This window comes from Bactrocera dorsalis, chromosome 4 (genome assembly GCF_023373825.1).
Source record: "Bactrocera dorsalis isolate Fly_Bdor chromosome 4, ASM2337382v1, whole genome shotgun sequence".
Classification (NCBI taxonomy): Eukaryota; Metazoa; Arthropoda; class Insecta; order Diptera; family Tephritidae; genus Bactrocera; species Bactrocera dorsalis.
This window is the reverse complement of record NC_064306.1, coordinates 42,734,835-42,748,569: the sequence shown is the minus strand read 5'-3', so window position 1 is coordinate 42,748,569 and position 13,735 is coordinate 42,734,835. Positions and strand designations below refer to the sequence as shown.

The 13,735-nt window shown below is 35.2% G+C and overlaps 1 protein-coding gene across 5 annotated transcripts in view; it reads right to left on the bottom strand.

The window, feature by feature from the left end:
* LOC105224150 (frequenin-1) overlaps nt 1-13,735 on the bottom strand; it is a 100,593-nt gene that overhangs the window by 11,633 nt on the left and 75,225 nt on the right. For all 5 annotated transcript variants that reach the window (XM_049456044.1, XM_049456040.1, XM_049456043.1 and 2 more), the window contains exons 6-7: nt 11,690-11,779; nt 2,471-2,549 (exon numbers count right to left, since the gene is read on the bottom strand). In XM_049456044.1, the coding sequence (XP_049312001.1) occupies nt 2,471-2,549; nt 11,690-11,779 (169 nt within the window). The remainder of the gene's footprint in view (nt 1-2,470; nt 2,550-11,689; nt 11,780-13,735) is intronic.

Genomic DNA, 13,735 nt, shown 5'->3' with positions numbered 1-13,735 from the left:
TAGGGCGAAAACTTGGCCTACCCCATTTAATAACTAACACCAGTGTTTTTGAACATCCATGATTTTACTCCATGTGAGCGGTGATTGTATGTGAGGTATCTTAATGAAACCAAGGGAAAATTTTTTTAGTATGTGATGGATAAAATCGGGTCGTTACTACACCAACTCCCACATAGTACATGCAGGAGTGGATCCTCCGCAGTGATTTACGATTTTCAAACCAATCTTTTGTCGAATATGTCGGCCAGTGTATGAGTTTTATAAGTTTATATATATTGCTTGGATTTCCATACTCTGTTTGAAGTTTTGTACCGTAGAGTATTTCCCTGCTGTGATTCTTGCAAGTTGCACCCAAACTGAGCCCTTTCTTACTTGTTTATTAGATCAATTTTTATCAAAACTAAAAAAAAACTGCAGTTCTGCAATTATTAGCGATTATTAGCCAATCAGTTTTTTACCAAATAAAATAGCAATTATACTTTCACTTTTTTGTCTGAAATTATGCAATAATATTCTTTTGGAAATCAAAATTTATACTTCAAAATAAGTTTTCAGTTCCCCTCATATCTCTTTTTTTGGTATTTTTAAAAATGTTAAGGCAAGAACTAAGTATTAACTAATTTAATTATTAAATTAATTTCTTTGTCATTTTCATAATTATTCGATCCCTCTTTGTAAGGATTGATCTGAAAGATGCAATCGGCTAGCGATTCGTAAAATTTTCCAGTGTAACCAAGCGTTTTTAGTATCTTCAACTAAATCCTCTTTAATGGATGCTGCCGGCGAGAATAGGAAAATTTGCGACCCAACCATCGTCACTCAGTTCCTATATTGATAGCCAGTGAATAAGACGACCACTGCATTTATTCGACTTTGTGTTCTTCAATCCCAGACTTAAACACCCGGGCTCTTGTTAACATCAAAAAACACTTTATTAGTACTATCTTTTTTATTTGAACCATACTTTGACTTATTACGCAAGAAAGGGAATAAAACTTTTTGAATTCTCCCACCTTTTTTTTTAATAATTTTGACAAAACTCGACTTGTTTTTGGGGAAGCCACCAATTGGTCAAAATATTAAAACTTTGGCTAGTTTTTGGATAATATCTTGTACTAATCTGTAGTTATTATACAATTTTTGTGGTTTTGGTTTTTAATGTTTTTAACTGGAAAAAACCTTATCACTTCAATACACTTTTTTTGAAGGTTATTCTAGAGATCGGTACGGCATTAAGGGATTCCAAAATTTTTGAAAATGAATTTCAAATTGTTAAAATGTATAAAATGTTGTAAATATTTGTCTATCTCTGAACTAAAATCCCTCCTTAAATGATGAAAAACTTATGTTTTTCTCATAGAACGAAGTTTTGAATTCAGGAAGTTTATACAAGTATTACCCTAAAATAAATAACAAAAACTTTGATACTATTGTCGATGAAACCATTGTTTAAATAATACTCCAGAAAGTTGTCAACTGGAAAAAGCGTTATAATCGGTTCATAACTTCCTTAACCTGAATATATACATATATCGAATTTTTGATCTTCATGTTATTTATGAAACTATGAAACTAAAAATCAATGTCGTTTTGAAATTCTGTTCTCCAATTAATACACTATTTCTTGGTTAAACTTAAAAATGACGTTAACTCTTCAAAAAAACTGCAACACTTACTTCACCCTCAGCATAAAATGTACAAATTTTATGGTATATGTACTTCAAAAGTCACTAAAGCCCTCACTGTAAAAATTTTACTTTTATGTTGTGCCAAATTTTTATTATTTATGCCTCGTAAACTCATTGCTCTAATTTCATTGGTTAATAAAGACCGCAAAGAAGAATAAATCTGTTACACTAAAATGCTTTTACGCCCACATAAAATGTTTATACCCAAAAGCACCTTGCCATATTTCATAAAAAAAATCTCAATAATATGGCAGCAATAAAATGCCAATTGTGAAATTGCGCGAACACTCGAAAATTATGCAAAAATTCGTGAGGAATAAATCAAAAAAAGCGAATATTTTATGCAACAACAACGAGCGCGACTTTCGTTACAAACTGAATAAAAGGGAAATGAAAATTACCAACTGAACACGGTGTTTTTACGAGAATTGAAGTGGTTGGCGGGCTTACAAGGCAATGAAGAAGAAATTCGCCAAAAACGAAGCCACGCAAAAATAATAAAAATGTGAGGAAATCGTTGTGATTACGCCACTCGAAAGATTTTCGTACATTTGTAGATATGTATTTATATATATATACATATAAATGTATGTATTTGTGTCACACTGAAACGGCATGACCGAGACATAAACAAGTAAATAAATTCTCCACCTACAAACGGACATTACTCACTGTCAAAGCTTTCAATAATATTTATGTGCAATCGATAGAACGATACTTAAGGAAGACGATAAAGGCGAGAAACACGAAAAAGCATAATACAATCATTGCAATAAACTTACATTGTAATTTTTCATCCAAGTTTCCCTTCGATGTCACGGAGAGGGCGCGTATGAACTCCTCAAATTCTATTGAGCCATCCTGTGTGGGCGGGAGCATGTTTGTCGTGTCCAAATAATAGCAATTTGTGGAGATTTCACGCAGTCCAAAGGCAACGATTGCGGACGTAAACAAATGTGCAGAGATATATGAGGGAGAGAAAAAATTGATAGAAAGAAACGTGAAACATTATGTATCATATTTTATGAAATGCCAGTGTGTGGCATAATGAGGATGAAATGGTCTGGGTTCAGACAATATACTGGTCATTATTAAAACAACAGCAATTGCAGCATAACTCACTTTCACCACACACCATTCAGAAGCATTTCACTCCAGTGATAATTTATAATGACATATACATATATTCATGTTAGTCCCTACCCACTTATGTACACAAAAAACATATAAAGGGTTAGATGGAAGGCGAAAAATAAAATTATACAATTGAGAAGATAAATTTTTCACATAAAAGAATCTTAAAGTGAGTTTCTTCTTCAAATTACTACAGCTTTAAGACTGTAACTTAAATACTACTACGAATAAGCGCCTAAATGTATGCAACACCTATTTAGTTTTATCACACCATAGTGTTGCCTACATTTAGGGCTCTATCATTAATTCAAAAACAAAAGTTTTAACCGAAATTCTCATTGCATCACCCTTTATACGCTATGTTTGCAAATACCCGTCAGTCAGCCGTAACCGAAACTGTGAATCACACACACACGCGCACACACACAAAGTTATATAATTAGCTCTGCTGACCGAAATTAATCCATAAATCAACAGAATGTCCCTAGACACTGTGGCAACAGCATTTGCAGCAGCAACGGGAGCGAATACTCGAATAAAAATATGTAAAAAAATACAAGTCAGCAGCAGTCATGCTCGAGTGCACTTAACCCAGGTGACCGAACGCTTGAGATGTGCTGGTGAGTGAGTAAGGGTTACACACTGTGTGGCAGTGAGAAAATATTATAGTTTACTATAAGCCCTTGAGCTGGCGCTTTAGATAACTGGGATTGTATGCTTGAGTTTAAAGGTGGTTTTGGGATTAAAAATGATGAGGGTTTCAAATGTTCATTTTTATTGTACCAATTTCGGAGTTATGGTGGGTAAAAGTGTGCTTCGCTGAAAAAGTCCACTACTTTTGTATGAATTATATCACCAAATATAATACATCGTGTACTGTTGTAATCAAAAAGTAAAGCGAATTTGTTTCAAAAATGTAAATTCTTGATTTATTCTTCCAAATCCACTTCATCCTTTGTAAAGTAATTCTTATACGCTATAATGCACTTTTGACAACGATTTTTCCGGTCATCGAAAGGGTCGACGGCCTTTTTTCAATATAGCCTTCAAAACCTGCTTCTATTCGGTTTTTATCTCCTCAATTTTCTTCTTTGAGGAGACTTTTTGAGTTTGTTAAATAGCTATAAGTCCAACGGAGCCGAATACGAAGCATGTGAAACACTATGAATCGAATTTTCCTCATCTTACTTTTTGACCACAATAGTATATAGGTACTATAAATATTGTATTACAATATATACTACTATATGAAGGTTTAGAAAACTGAAGCGCATTGTATTAGGCTTTCAAATACTTAAGTAGTTTCCATGATCAGTTACCTTTTTTGTGCAATTAAAACCCGCCTAAAATCAAGCTGCTGCCCCAAAACTACTTTTCCACAACCACATCCCCTTCACATTTCATAAACCACATTTAACCCTTATGTTAGTAACCAACTTTACCGACGTCTTTTAGCAACCGGGTACCGGGGTACCCACGATCTGAGTATTAAAAATTTTGTTTCTTTTATTAAAAAAAAAATTTCTAAATTTTTTCTAAACAATTTTTTCTTCAAATATTAATAGTCGGTGACAATTTAAAGAAAAAAAAATAACAACGTAGAATCGTGAATCAGGGTGAAACAGTAGTGAAAGAATTGGCGGCTCCGTACCGAGGTGGTGGTAGAAACATCTGCATGGATAACTTCTTTACTACTGTACCAGTTGCTAAACATTTGTTGTGAAATATTACCATTGTTGGCACGCTAAAAAAGAATAAACCTTACATCCCTAGTGTTATGGGAGCGAATAAGACACGGGATCAGTATTCGACAGTTTTTGGATTTCACGAAAACGTTGCCATGTGTTCCTACGTTCCTAAAAAAAATAAAGCTGTCATTCTGATATCGACAATGCATTCAGATATATCAGTTGGTGATGACGCTAAACAAAAACCAGAAATAATAAATAAAAATTCTTATAAACATAAAGCTGGAGTTGACATAATGGACCAAATGGTCAACGACGATCTTCGAGATGGCCAATGGCAATGTTCTTCAATATGCTAAATATTTCTTCACTTGCGTCATATATAATTTATTATGAAAATAATAAAATGATTGTCAAAAAACGACAGAACGTCGTCAATTTATGCGTAAACTAAGTGAAGATGCCGATGACTGAACATCACACGGAGAGTCCACAAGTAATGCGCCACTTCTCCACAAAGATTGAAAGTGTATTAGGCCATACACCGACAGAAACAGTTGTGATAAATGCTGGTCCAGAGACTCCAAAATATAAAATCGGAAGGAAAAAAGTTACAGGATCGTGTCATGTCATACAATGCTTTGCCAATAAGAAGACGGCGAAAGACACGGAAGGCCTGTGTCAATTGTCACCAACCTGTTTGTGACGAGCACACAGTTAATCGTGTACAATGTGTTCAATGTCATTAATTATAAAAAAGTGTAATATTTCTTTATTTTTTTTTTAATAAAATTTAGTTGCATGCATTAATAAAAATTATATACAATTTATTACCTATGCTTTCCACTGTGGGTACCCGGGTACCCGGTTGCTAATAGGGCGATGGCTAGAGTTTAAGCTTATTTAAAATAAAAAATATATCAATTAAATGAACTCACAAATAGCTTTCTTTTAAAATAAAAAACGACGATTTGACAGCTTAAAATGAAATATTGAATATTTTTTAAGCTATTCACACAAATACACCGCGGTGGGTACCCAGGTACCCGGTTACTAACATAAGGGTTAAGCTGCCGATGAGAAAGCATACAGAAATAAGAAAAGGTGCGATTACCTAAGAATTGCATGTAACCACTGCTATGCTCATCCTGTTCAAAAGATTACAAGAAACGTTCACTAAAAATCGGTACCTGAAATTTTTAGCCAACCTTTCTTCAAATTGTTTATCTGTTGAAGATGTATGTTCTTAACGAGTTCTAGAAATCTAGACATTTGTTACATATTATATTATTAAAAGCTCATCCTTGTTGCAGACGAGGTCACTCCCACAACAGTTTGGTCGGACCCGATTTATACCACATCTAGGATTGTCAAGTCAACAATTCACCTCAAAATTATGTGACGAAAGTGTCCTGCTGCTAAAACAACAGAGCTGTTAATATTTACCAGTCCCTTGATCAGATCAAAAACATAGTAGAACTTGCATGGAAAATTATATGCAGAAATAAATTGATAATGATCAGATCGTTTCCCTTTGAGTAATCACTTAAGAAAATTTCAAAAATGTAGTTTTGAAAAAAGTGCATTTACGGTTAAAGTGACAGAGCTGATTGAACTAAACGGCTTCACTTTTGAAGATAAAGCTTTCGTGAAACAATATCGTTTTAAGTTACTTTTAAAGGTCCAACCTATTGAAATATGATTTCCTTTTTTAATTGTACTCTAGGTGTTTCCTTTAAATTCTACCTAAAAATAATATAGCTAGAGTTACTAGTTAGGTCCTACAAGCTGGCATGATAGCTAATAATATCCGAACTCTTGCCAATAAGCCTATATCTTCCACATTCAAAAACCTGGAATGAGCGACTTCTATTCTTATGTTTCAATTAGACGTTTCCTCTCTGACATAGATTTCCTTTTCGAAACAAGACAGATATAAAAATGTAAGTTTTAGGTCTTCTATATTTCTGGGTTTGGTAACACTAGTATCATCTGGAAACTCACAATTTTATCGTTAAATTTGACGTTTTTGTTGTTGCATGTACTCAATGTACTCAGAACATTTTATCATACAAGCGCTTTTTTTGTTATTTACAGTAACTTAAAATATTCTCCTCGTCCAAAAAATGAAAGTAAAATATTTTCGCGCGATTATTTTATTTACAACTGCCGAGGTGAGTTATCTTAGCAAGAGTGCATCGTGAACTTAAATCAATTTTGGGGTTGAAGCTTCATCAATGAGCAGTATTTATGGATCGCTTGGTGAACTCAGTCAAGGTCGAATCCAAGACGAATTTCGTGAAGGTCGCCCAAAATCAGTTGTTGTTCCGGAAACTATTTGTGTTGTGCGCAAACTGATATTGCCAGATCGTCATGTGACCTATCGAGAGATTTTTATAACTATGGGCATTTGTGAGACCAGCATACAATCAATATTTGTATGAATATTTGACAAAAAAAAATCTTCATAACTTTTCAATCATTCAAAGAAAGATTTGTGAGAGAAATGTTTACAAAACAAGGAGCAGTCAACTGTATAGGTGTTTCAAGATAAGCCGAATGCAATAAAACGTGTTCGCCCCGAATCACTTTCAAGCAAATGGTTACCTGTTTTTGTGGAAACAATTGGACATACTAAGTATGTATCTCAACCATACCACTGGTACAACGCAGAACGGTAAATATTGAGTGGTACACAATTATTTGTTTACCAGTTGGTTTTCAAAAAATCAGAAAAACCACTCATCGAAGACGGATCTTTCTTCACCATGAAAAAGCGAGCTCTCACAGATCGTCTAAATCAACTCTTTTTCTGATCACTCAAACTCCATACATCGATTGATAGTTCATCCTCCGTATAGTCCTATCGGAGTTCAAACGCATGAAAAAGTATATAGATGGCGAGAAAATAAATAAAAAAATAAAAGCTAGATTGAAAGCTTACAAGCAGCTAGTCGAAGGTTTTTCTACAAATTTACTGATAGTTGGGATACTGAGCTTTTCTGTGCCATTTTTCGGAAGCATTTACTCTTTGAAATTTTATGATACTGTTCACCCAAGAGACGTGTAGATGAATATCAGTTACTTCTGCCAAAAAGTATTTTCCTGTTTTCAGAATATTATTATTTTTACTACGAAGACCTTCCGCAAGCATTCATAAATATTCAAAAATACATATAGTAAATGCTCAATAAATACTAGTTATGCAATTTCTTAATAAACATCTAGATTATAAAATAAAATAATATATTAAGAAATAATACCTCCACCTCCTTCTTTAATGTTGCCCACGTAATCATACATATATATATTTAACGATTTTCTACAATATCATCGCATTTACCGTTTGTTTCTGTATCATCAACATTCATTTTGTTTATGCTCTAATTATTTCCGCCCTCAGTGCGGTCGGCGTTTTTTGCTGTTGCTTCTCAATTATTCGGATCGGTCTTTCGCCAGCCATTCATCAATTCCGTCGATATGTCATTTCCAACTAAGGCAGTATTTGTGCTTTTGTGGTTTGTGGCGATAATCCCTCAATTACTATGAAATTAGTTAATTAAATAATTGTAGCGCAGCCGGAGAGAGCGAGACATCGTATGAGTACGATAAAAACGAAAGTTGGCGAAATTGAAATCGAAGGCAAAATGCCAAAACGAACGATACACAACGGTATGCACATATTTGGAAATTAATTAATGGCATTATCGATTAGGATATTAGAGGGAATATGCTGAGGTATGAGCGTCAACAAAAAAATATGCTTGAATCTTATTTACATTGTATTTGTATTAGGGTCGTGCAACAGTTTTTGGGGCTTAGGAAATTAAGTTCGTACATAAGTGGCTTAAAAAACCTGTAGAGTTTTTGGTTGTTATTAGGTTATTACTACTAATTCTGTGTTTCTTTTTATTGTTTTTTTTTTTAATTAAAAATTCCTGGTTGCCAAAGTAATAAGTAATAATTCTTTCTCCTCCCGATTGATTAATTGAAGCTTAGAAAAATATTCCGGCTTAACTTATAATATTTTACCGCATAATGACTTTTTCCCTAGGTATTGGACCAAACAATATAAACAAAAAGAAAAATCTCTATTTTTTCTAAGTTAGCCATTAAAATCGAAGGTTCGAAAGTTGGTTATTAAAAGTTAAGTTATTTCATTAATTATAGTAATAAGTCATTATAACATCCAATTTTATCTCTTATTTTAATATGTATAATATTTTCCGGACAAACTTATTGTGTATGAAAGTTTCTAAATGAGATCAAAATCGGGTCTTCGAAAAAGAAAATATTTCAACCTCAAAAATATAAGCCCGAGTTGAACGATGCTGATATTGCGATTTAGGGCCAAAGCTGAGAGCATTATTTTTCTCTTATGACTCGTTCTCAAAAAAGGTGACCGTGTATCGAACCGAATAAGTGAGTGTACTCAACTACAGGTTTTTCAATAAGAGCGCTACAAAAGTGGCAACAATCAAATTCTTTATTCCGGCAAAAGTACATTCGATGCCATTATGCATGGAATTCGAATTCTTTTCCATCACCATGGGCACATTTGTAGAAGTCCAGACGGCTTTCAAGCATAAATCAACTAATACTGCTACAATTTCACGTTCGACCATAGACTTGGCGGAGCCTCAGAGAAAATAGTCTAACGGCGGCCGAGGCGGCCAATGACCATTTCGTGAGATAACAAGTTCACCAAACTTGGTTTTTAATTAATCGATTGTGACATTCGCTATGTGGCTTGTGACTCAATTGATGCGCCAGCGGCAGCAATATTCTCGACATTATGGGCACTTCTTTGTCTCACTTTCGTCGATTTTGTAGTGTGCCTGTGGATGAAAATTTGTCCACTTGACGTTCAATTGTTGATCCGACCATAAATTGGACGTAGCTCTCTTAAAGTTGAGGCCACTGACTTCGAATTTCGGTAGTAAATTTTAATAATATCGATTAATTGTTGGATGGTATATCTTTCAGTGAAGAAATGGCAAACCTTATTGAAGAGAAATGTCAAAAGATCGAGAAAAAATATGGTGCGGTTTGCTGCCCATATTGAAAAACGGAATAATATATTTTAAGCCGAAGGCTTATTAAGAGACTTACAAACATATTATATTTTAGAATATTATTTTTAGAATAATTATTTTCGAGCCTTAAATAGAGCATTTTCAAAATTATGAAATTAGTAGCTACTCCGACTTCAAATAAAAAGTTGTGTATATGATCTTTATGAATCAAAGAAGCAATCCTGGCATAATAAAGAAGCTATTGGATTGCAACTAAGAAAAAATTCAACAATATTAGTTAATATATAAAGTCTAGCAAAATCTATTAATTATACACTGAACAGGTTATCAGATTTGTAACACCCGGCAGGAAACGACGAATACCCTACAATTTACGTCTATGGTATAAATGGCCAGCATATCGGACTTAATCGACTTAGGCATCTCCGTCTGTCTGAATATACGGGAACTGAACCCCTAGTTGTTAAAATATCGATCTAAAAATTTTCGCACGTCCTTTTCTTACCAAAAAGCTGCTCATCTGTCAGAACCGCCAATGTTAGACCGTTAGATATAAGCAGCTGCCTCACCAGGTGAACGACGAAATCAAGTTCTTGTATGGACACACTTTCATTTGAAGAAATTTTTAATGAGTTATTGTCTGAGGTGCTATTTTCGAAGAAGTTTTTCAGATTCGATCACTATAGCTTTAGCTGCCATACAAACTAACCGATCAAAATCAACCTATTATAAGTGTATGTATGTACTGTGCAAACGGTGACGCGATTTTTGGTTTTGAGTTCGACCATGACTGATTTCATTTGACCTTGTCATAATGAACCCACCTTTCATAACCAGTAACCATCTGCTTCAGAAATGGATAGATTTTGTTGGGATTCAGCGGTGGTTTGCAGCTGAAATTTCGGTGGCACCAATAAATGGTTAGTTTCCAGCCTTAATTAGAACGTTCCCAACTGGTTTTTATGTAATGTATATGTAGCTCCTGGGCTATAAAAATAGTGCTTACATGATGACTGGATTGTGCAATTTCTACTTTATTGCGATATTTCCAATAATTCGCTAAGCATTTTGACATAAAATTAACAGAAATGAATCGACGAATCCAAAAAACAGCATACTTTACTGTTACCTTATCAGACTATAACACTTTTCAAGTTTTCGGCCTCCTGACTTGAGTGTCTTTTTTTATGAACAGATTTAAAGTATAGTATAACGTATTTTCTTTTCGTTGGTATTCATCTTGGAGGCTTACACAAGTACGGAATCTTAACTCTCTAATGACTTATACCTGTGGCACTTATACAACGTTAGAAAAAATGTTGCTAGAGTCATCTGATGCAGAAGTAATGTATTTATCTTCACTAAATCTAATGTTATGGGTTAATTGCTTCCCTAACTTAAATTATGAGTCTGTATAACCCAGAGTCTAGTCTTGTGTGACAATTTTTTCACTTCATACAAAATTACACCCATTTTTGCCGAAAATAAATTATATCCATATCCTTATACAAAGCACAAATAAACAAAAATTATGTGAGTGTTCCTTTAAATTCAACACTAAAAAGGTATTAGCTTTAAATCAGCTACAACAACTCTCGCCAAAAATAACTGAAACTACTGTTGCATTTTTTAAGTGTTGCAAAATGCGATCAAGTCACGCGTTCATACATGCAACAGCAGCTGCAACTTGAGTGGCAAATCCACTCAAATAATGTCCGGGGCGCGAAGTCAAACTTTTGGCGTTTATTTTGCTCAAAAACATTTATTTCTGCTTGTTTCTTGTCGCCTTGTGATTGCATGCAAGTGAGTGTGGGTTGCTACACGCCCACACCATTACACACACCGAAGTTGGAGGCCGCAGAGTGCATGCTGTGGCAGCATATGCTGCGCGACTAAGCAAAATTTCATTGCATCAACTTATTCCATTTATCAACATCATTCATTCACTCATTCTTGCACAACTACTTTGCGCTGAAAAGTCACATGCAAACACACATTTATAGGTAATCCTTCAAACTCACACACACATACATGGCAGTATGCAATTTTAGCTTAGCACTTGTTGAGAAATGTGCAGTGCTTTTTTATAGAAATTTATATAATGTGGTGTAGTGCATGTGTATTTCCTTATTTATATACTTACATTATTTTCGTCGAACACTCGAAACACCAGCGAGGCAAATTTACTGGGATCGCCTTGCGGAAAGAATTGTTTGTAGATTTTTATAAAACCCTAAGGTGTGTACATATGTATATATGTGCATATGTGTGGGTGATTTTTGTTGTTGTTTTTTGTTGTTTTTGTAGTCATTATACGCGCGCATTTGTAAATGTCACAGTTTCGTAGCGCAAATATTAAATGTTGCGTATACGCCATGGCAGCCAACGCATGTGGGCACACGAGTGTAGTGGGTGTATGGCGCGTGCGACACGAGTAGATATTTCACAAAGCCGCAACCAAACGCGATATGACACACATGCAAGCGCGCGTTAGTGTTTATTTTGATTTCACGTTTCATGCGGGCGGGTGTGTGGGTGCCAGTGTGTGTGCGTGTTTCCGCGTTGAACATTTGCGCGTTGAGAAAAGTGTTTTGTAGACGAGCGGCGACGCGCAAACGCATGCCAAAATAGTGACACATGACACCGAATGGAATGACAACGCGTCCGTGACAGTGATGGCGATAGTAAAGGGTGACATTGTATGTAGTGGCGGGAGGGTTGACAGTGATGGCGCAAGCAATGCCAGCAAACCATTTGAAAGCGAGAATGGCAAACGTTTAATTTTAAGGAGAGCAACATTGTTGTTTTTAGTAGTTGTATTCACAGTTGTTTGTTGTATTGACGCGCGTTAGAATGGAAGAAGATGGTATAATTGAAAGCAGCATTTGGTTTTGTTTGCGCGCGTAAAAGCGTGGACAACAAAAAAGCACATGGCAACAGTGACAAACGCGACAGCAGTCAAAAAGCAAGAACAACACACAGCAAACGGGACACATCAGCAGTCAGTCGGAGATAGAAACGACAAGCAGACAAGTGCGTTTTCGTTGTTGTTGTTGCGCCACCAAGCGATTGAGCCGTCGATTTCCGCAGCCGAAAGACAATTAAAGTTGTACAATTTTAATGGTATTTATTTCCACATTATTGTTTTTGTTGTTTTTTAGCACGCGCGCACATACAACGCGCGCATAAGTGTCAATCAGCGACATTAGATTGTCATCCATTTGCATTTTCCGTTTATCACAGTTGTTTATTGCCGTCAAGTTCCCAGCGAGTGTCAAGTTGCAAATTTTTTATGGTTTCGAGTTAGCGCGCGGGTGCGAGTGTGAGCGCGTTGTTTGTCGGCAATTAGCACGTTTTATGATCGCAATTATGTTGTTTATTTAGGTTATGTAATTGTTTTTTGTTTGTTTTTCAATTTCCGTTTAATGAGTTTTGTTCGGTAGCAGTGGAAAAGGAAGAAAAATGTCAAAGCATGGGAAAATTAGTAAATTATATATATCGTAGAAATATGTTTACTATAATTTATTAATAGACAATTTAGAATATTATGTTGTTTTCTGAGCAACTGTTTATTGTAAGGGAACACTACTAAATTAAGAAATATATTTCTGTACTTACAACCCTCATTAAAGCACTTGTGTACTAGACATTCGTAAACAATATACCATAATTTATATAACGAGTTTAAAGAACAACTCCAATGGCGGCTCTTGAACTGGTACTAAACCTGCCACTTATAGACATCTTTGCTAAAAACGCAGCAAAATCGGCTGGACGACTACTGGTTGCAAGAGAATTTACTAATAGAAATTTCGAGTATAGCTAGGTGGGTAATGGCGGCTTGGCAAACACCGACTACATGATCCCACTTTTCAACTGGGAAAGAAAGTTCAAAGTAAACATAGGAAAAGATGCTTGGCGTGAAGGTAGCTACATGCAACACTCTAAAAAGCCATACGAATGGCTCGAAAATGGAAGATGGAGTTGGTGCGGGGATATACTGAACAGAGTTAGATATAAGACAACCTTTTAATTTGCCGAACCACTGCAGAATATTTCAAGCTCAGGTCTTCACTTTTGCAAATACAGTAAAGCTGGCCTCTAATACACCTGGAGGCAAATTCAGAGTCAACATCTACGTAGACAGCTAAGCAGCAATTAAGGCGTCTCGTATCTTATATAGGCCAGA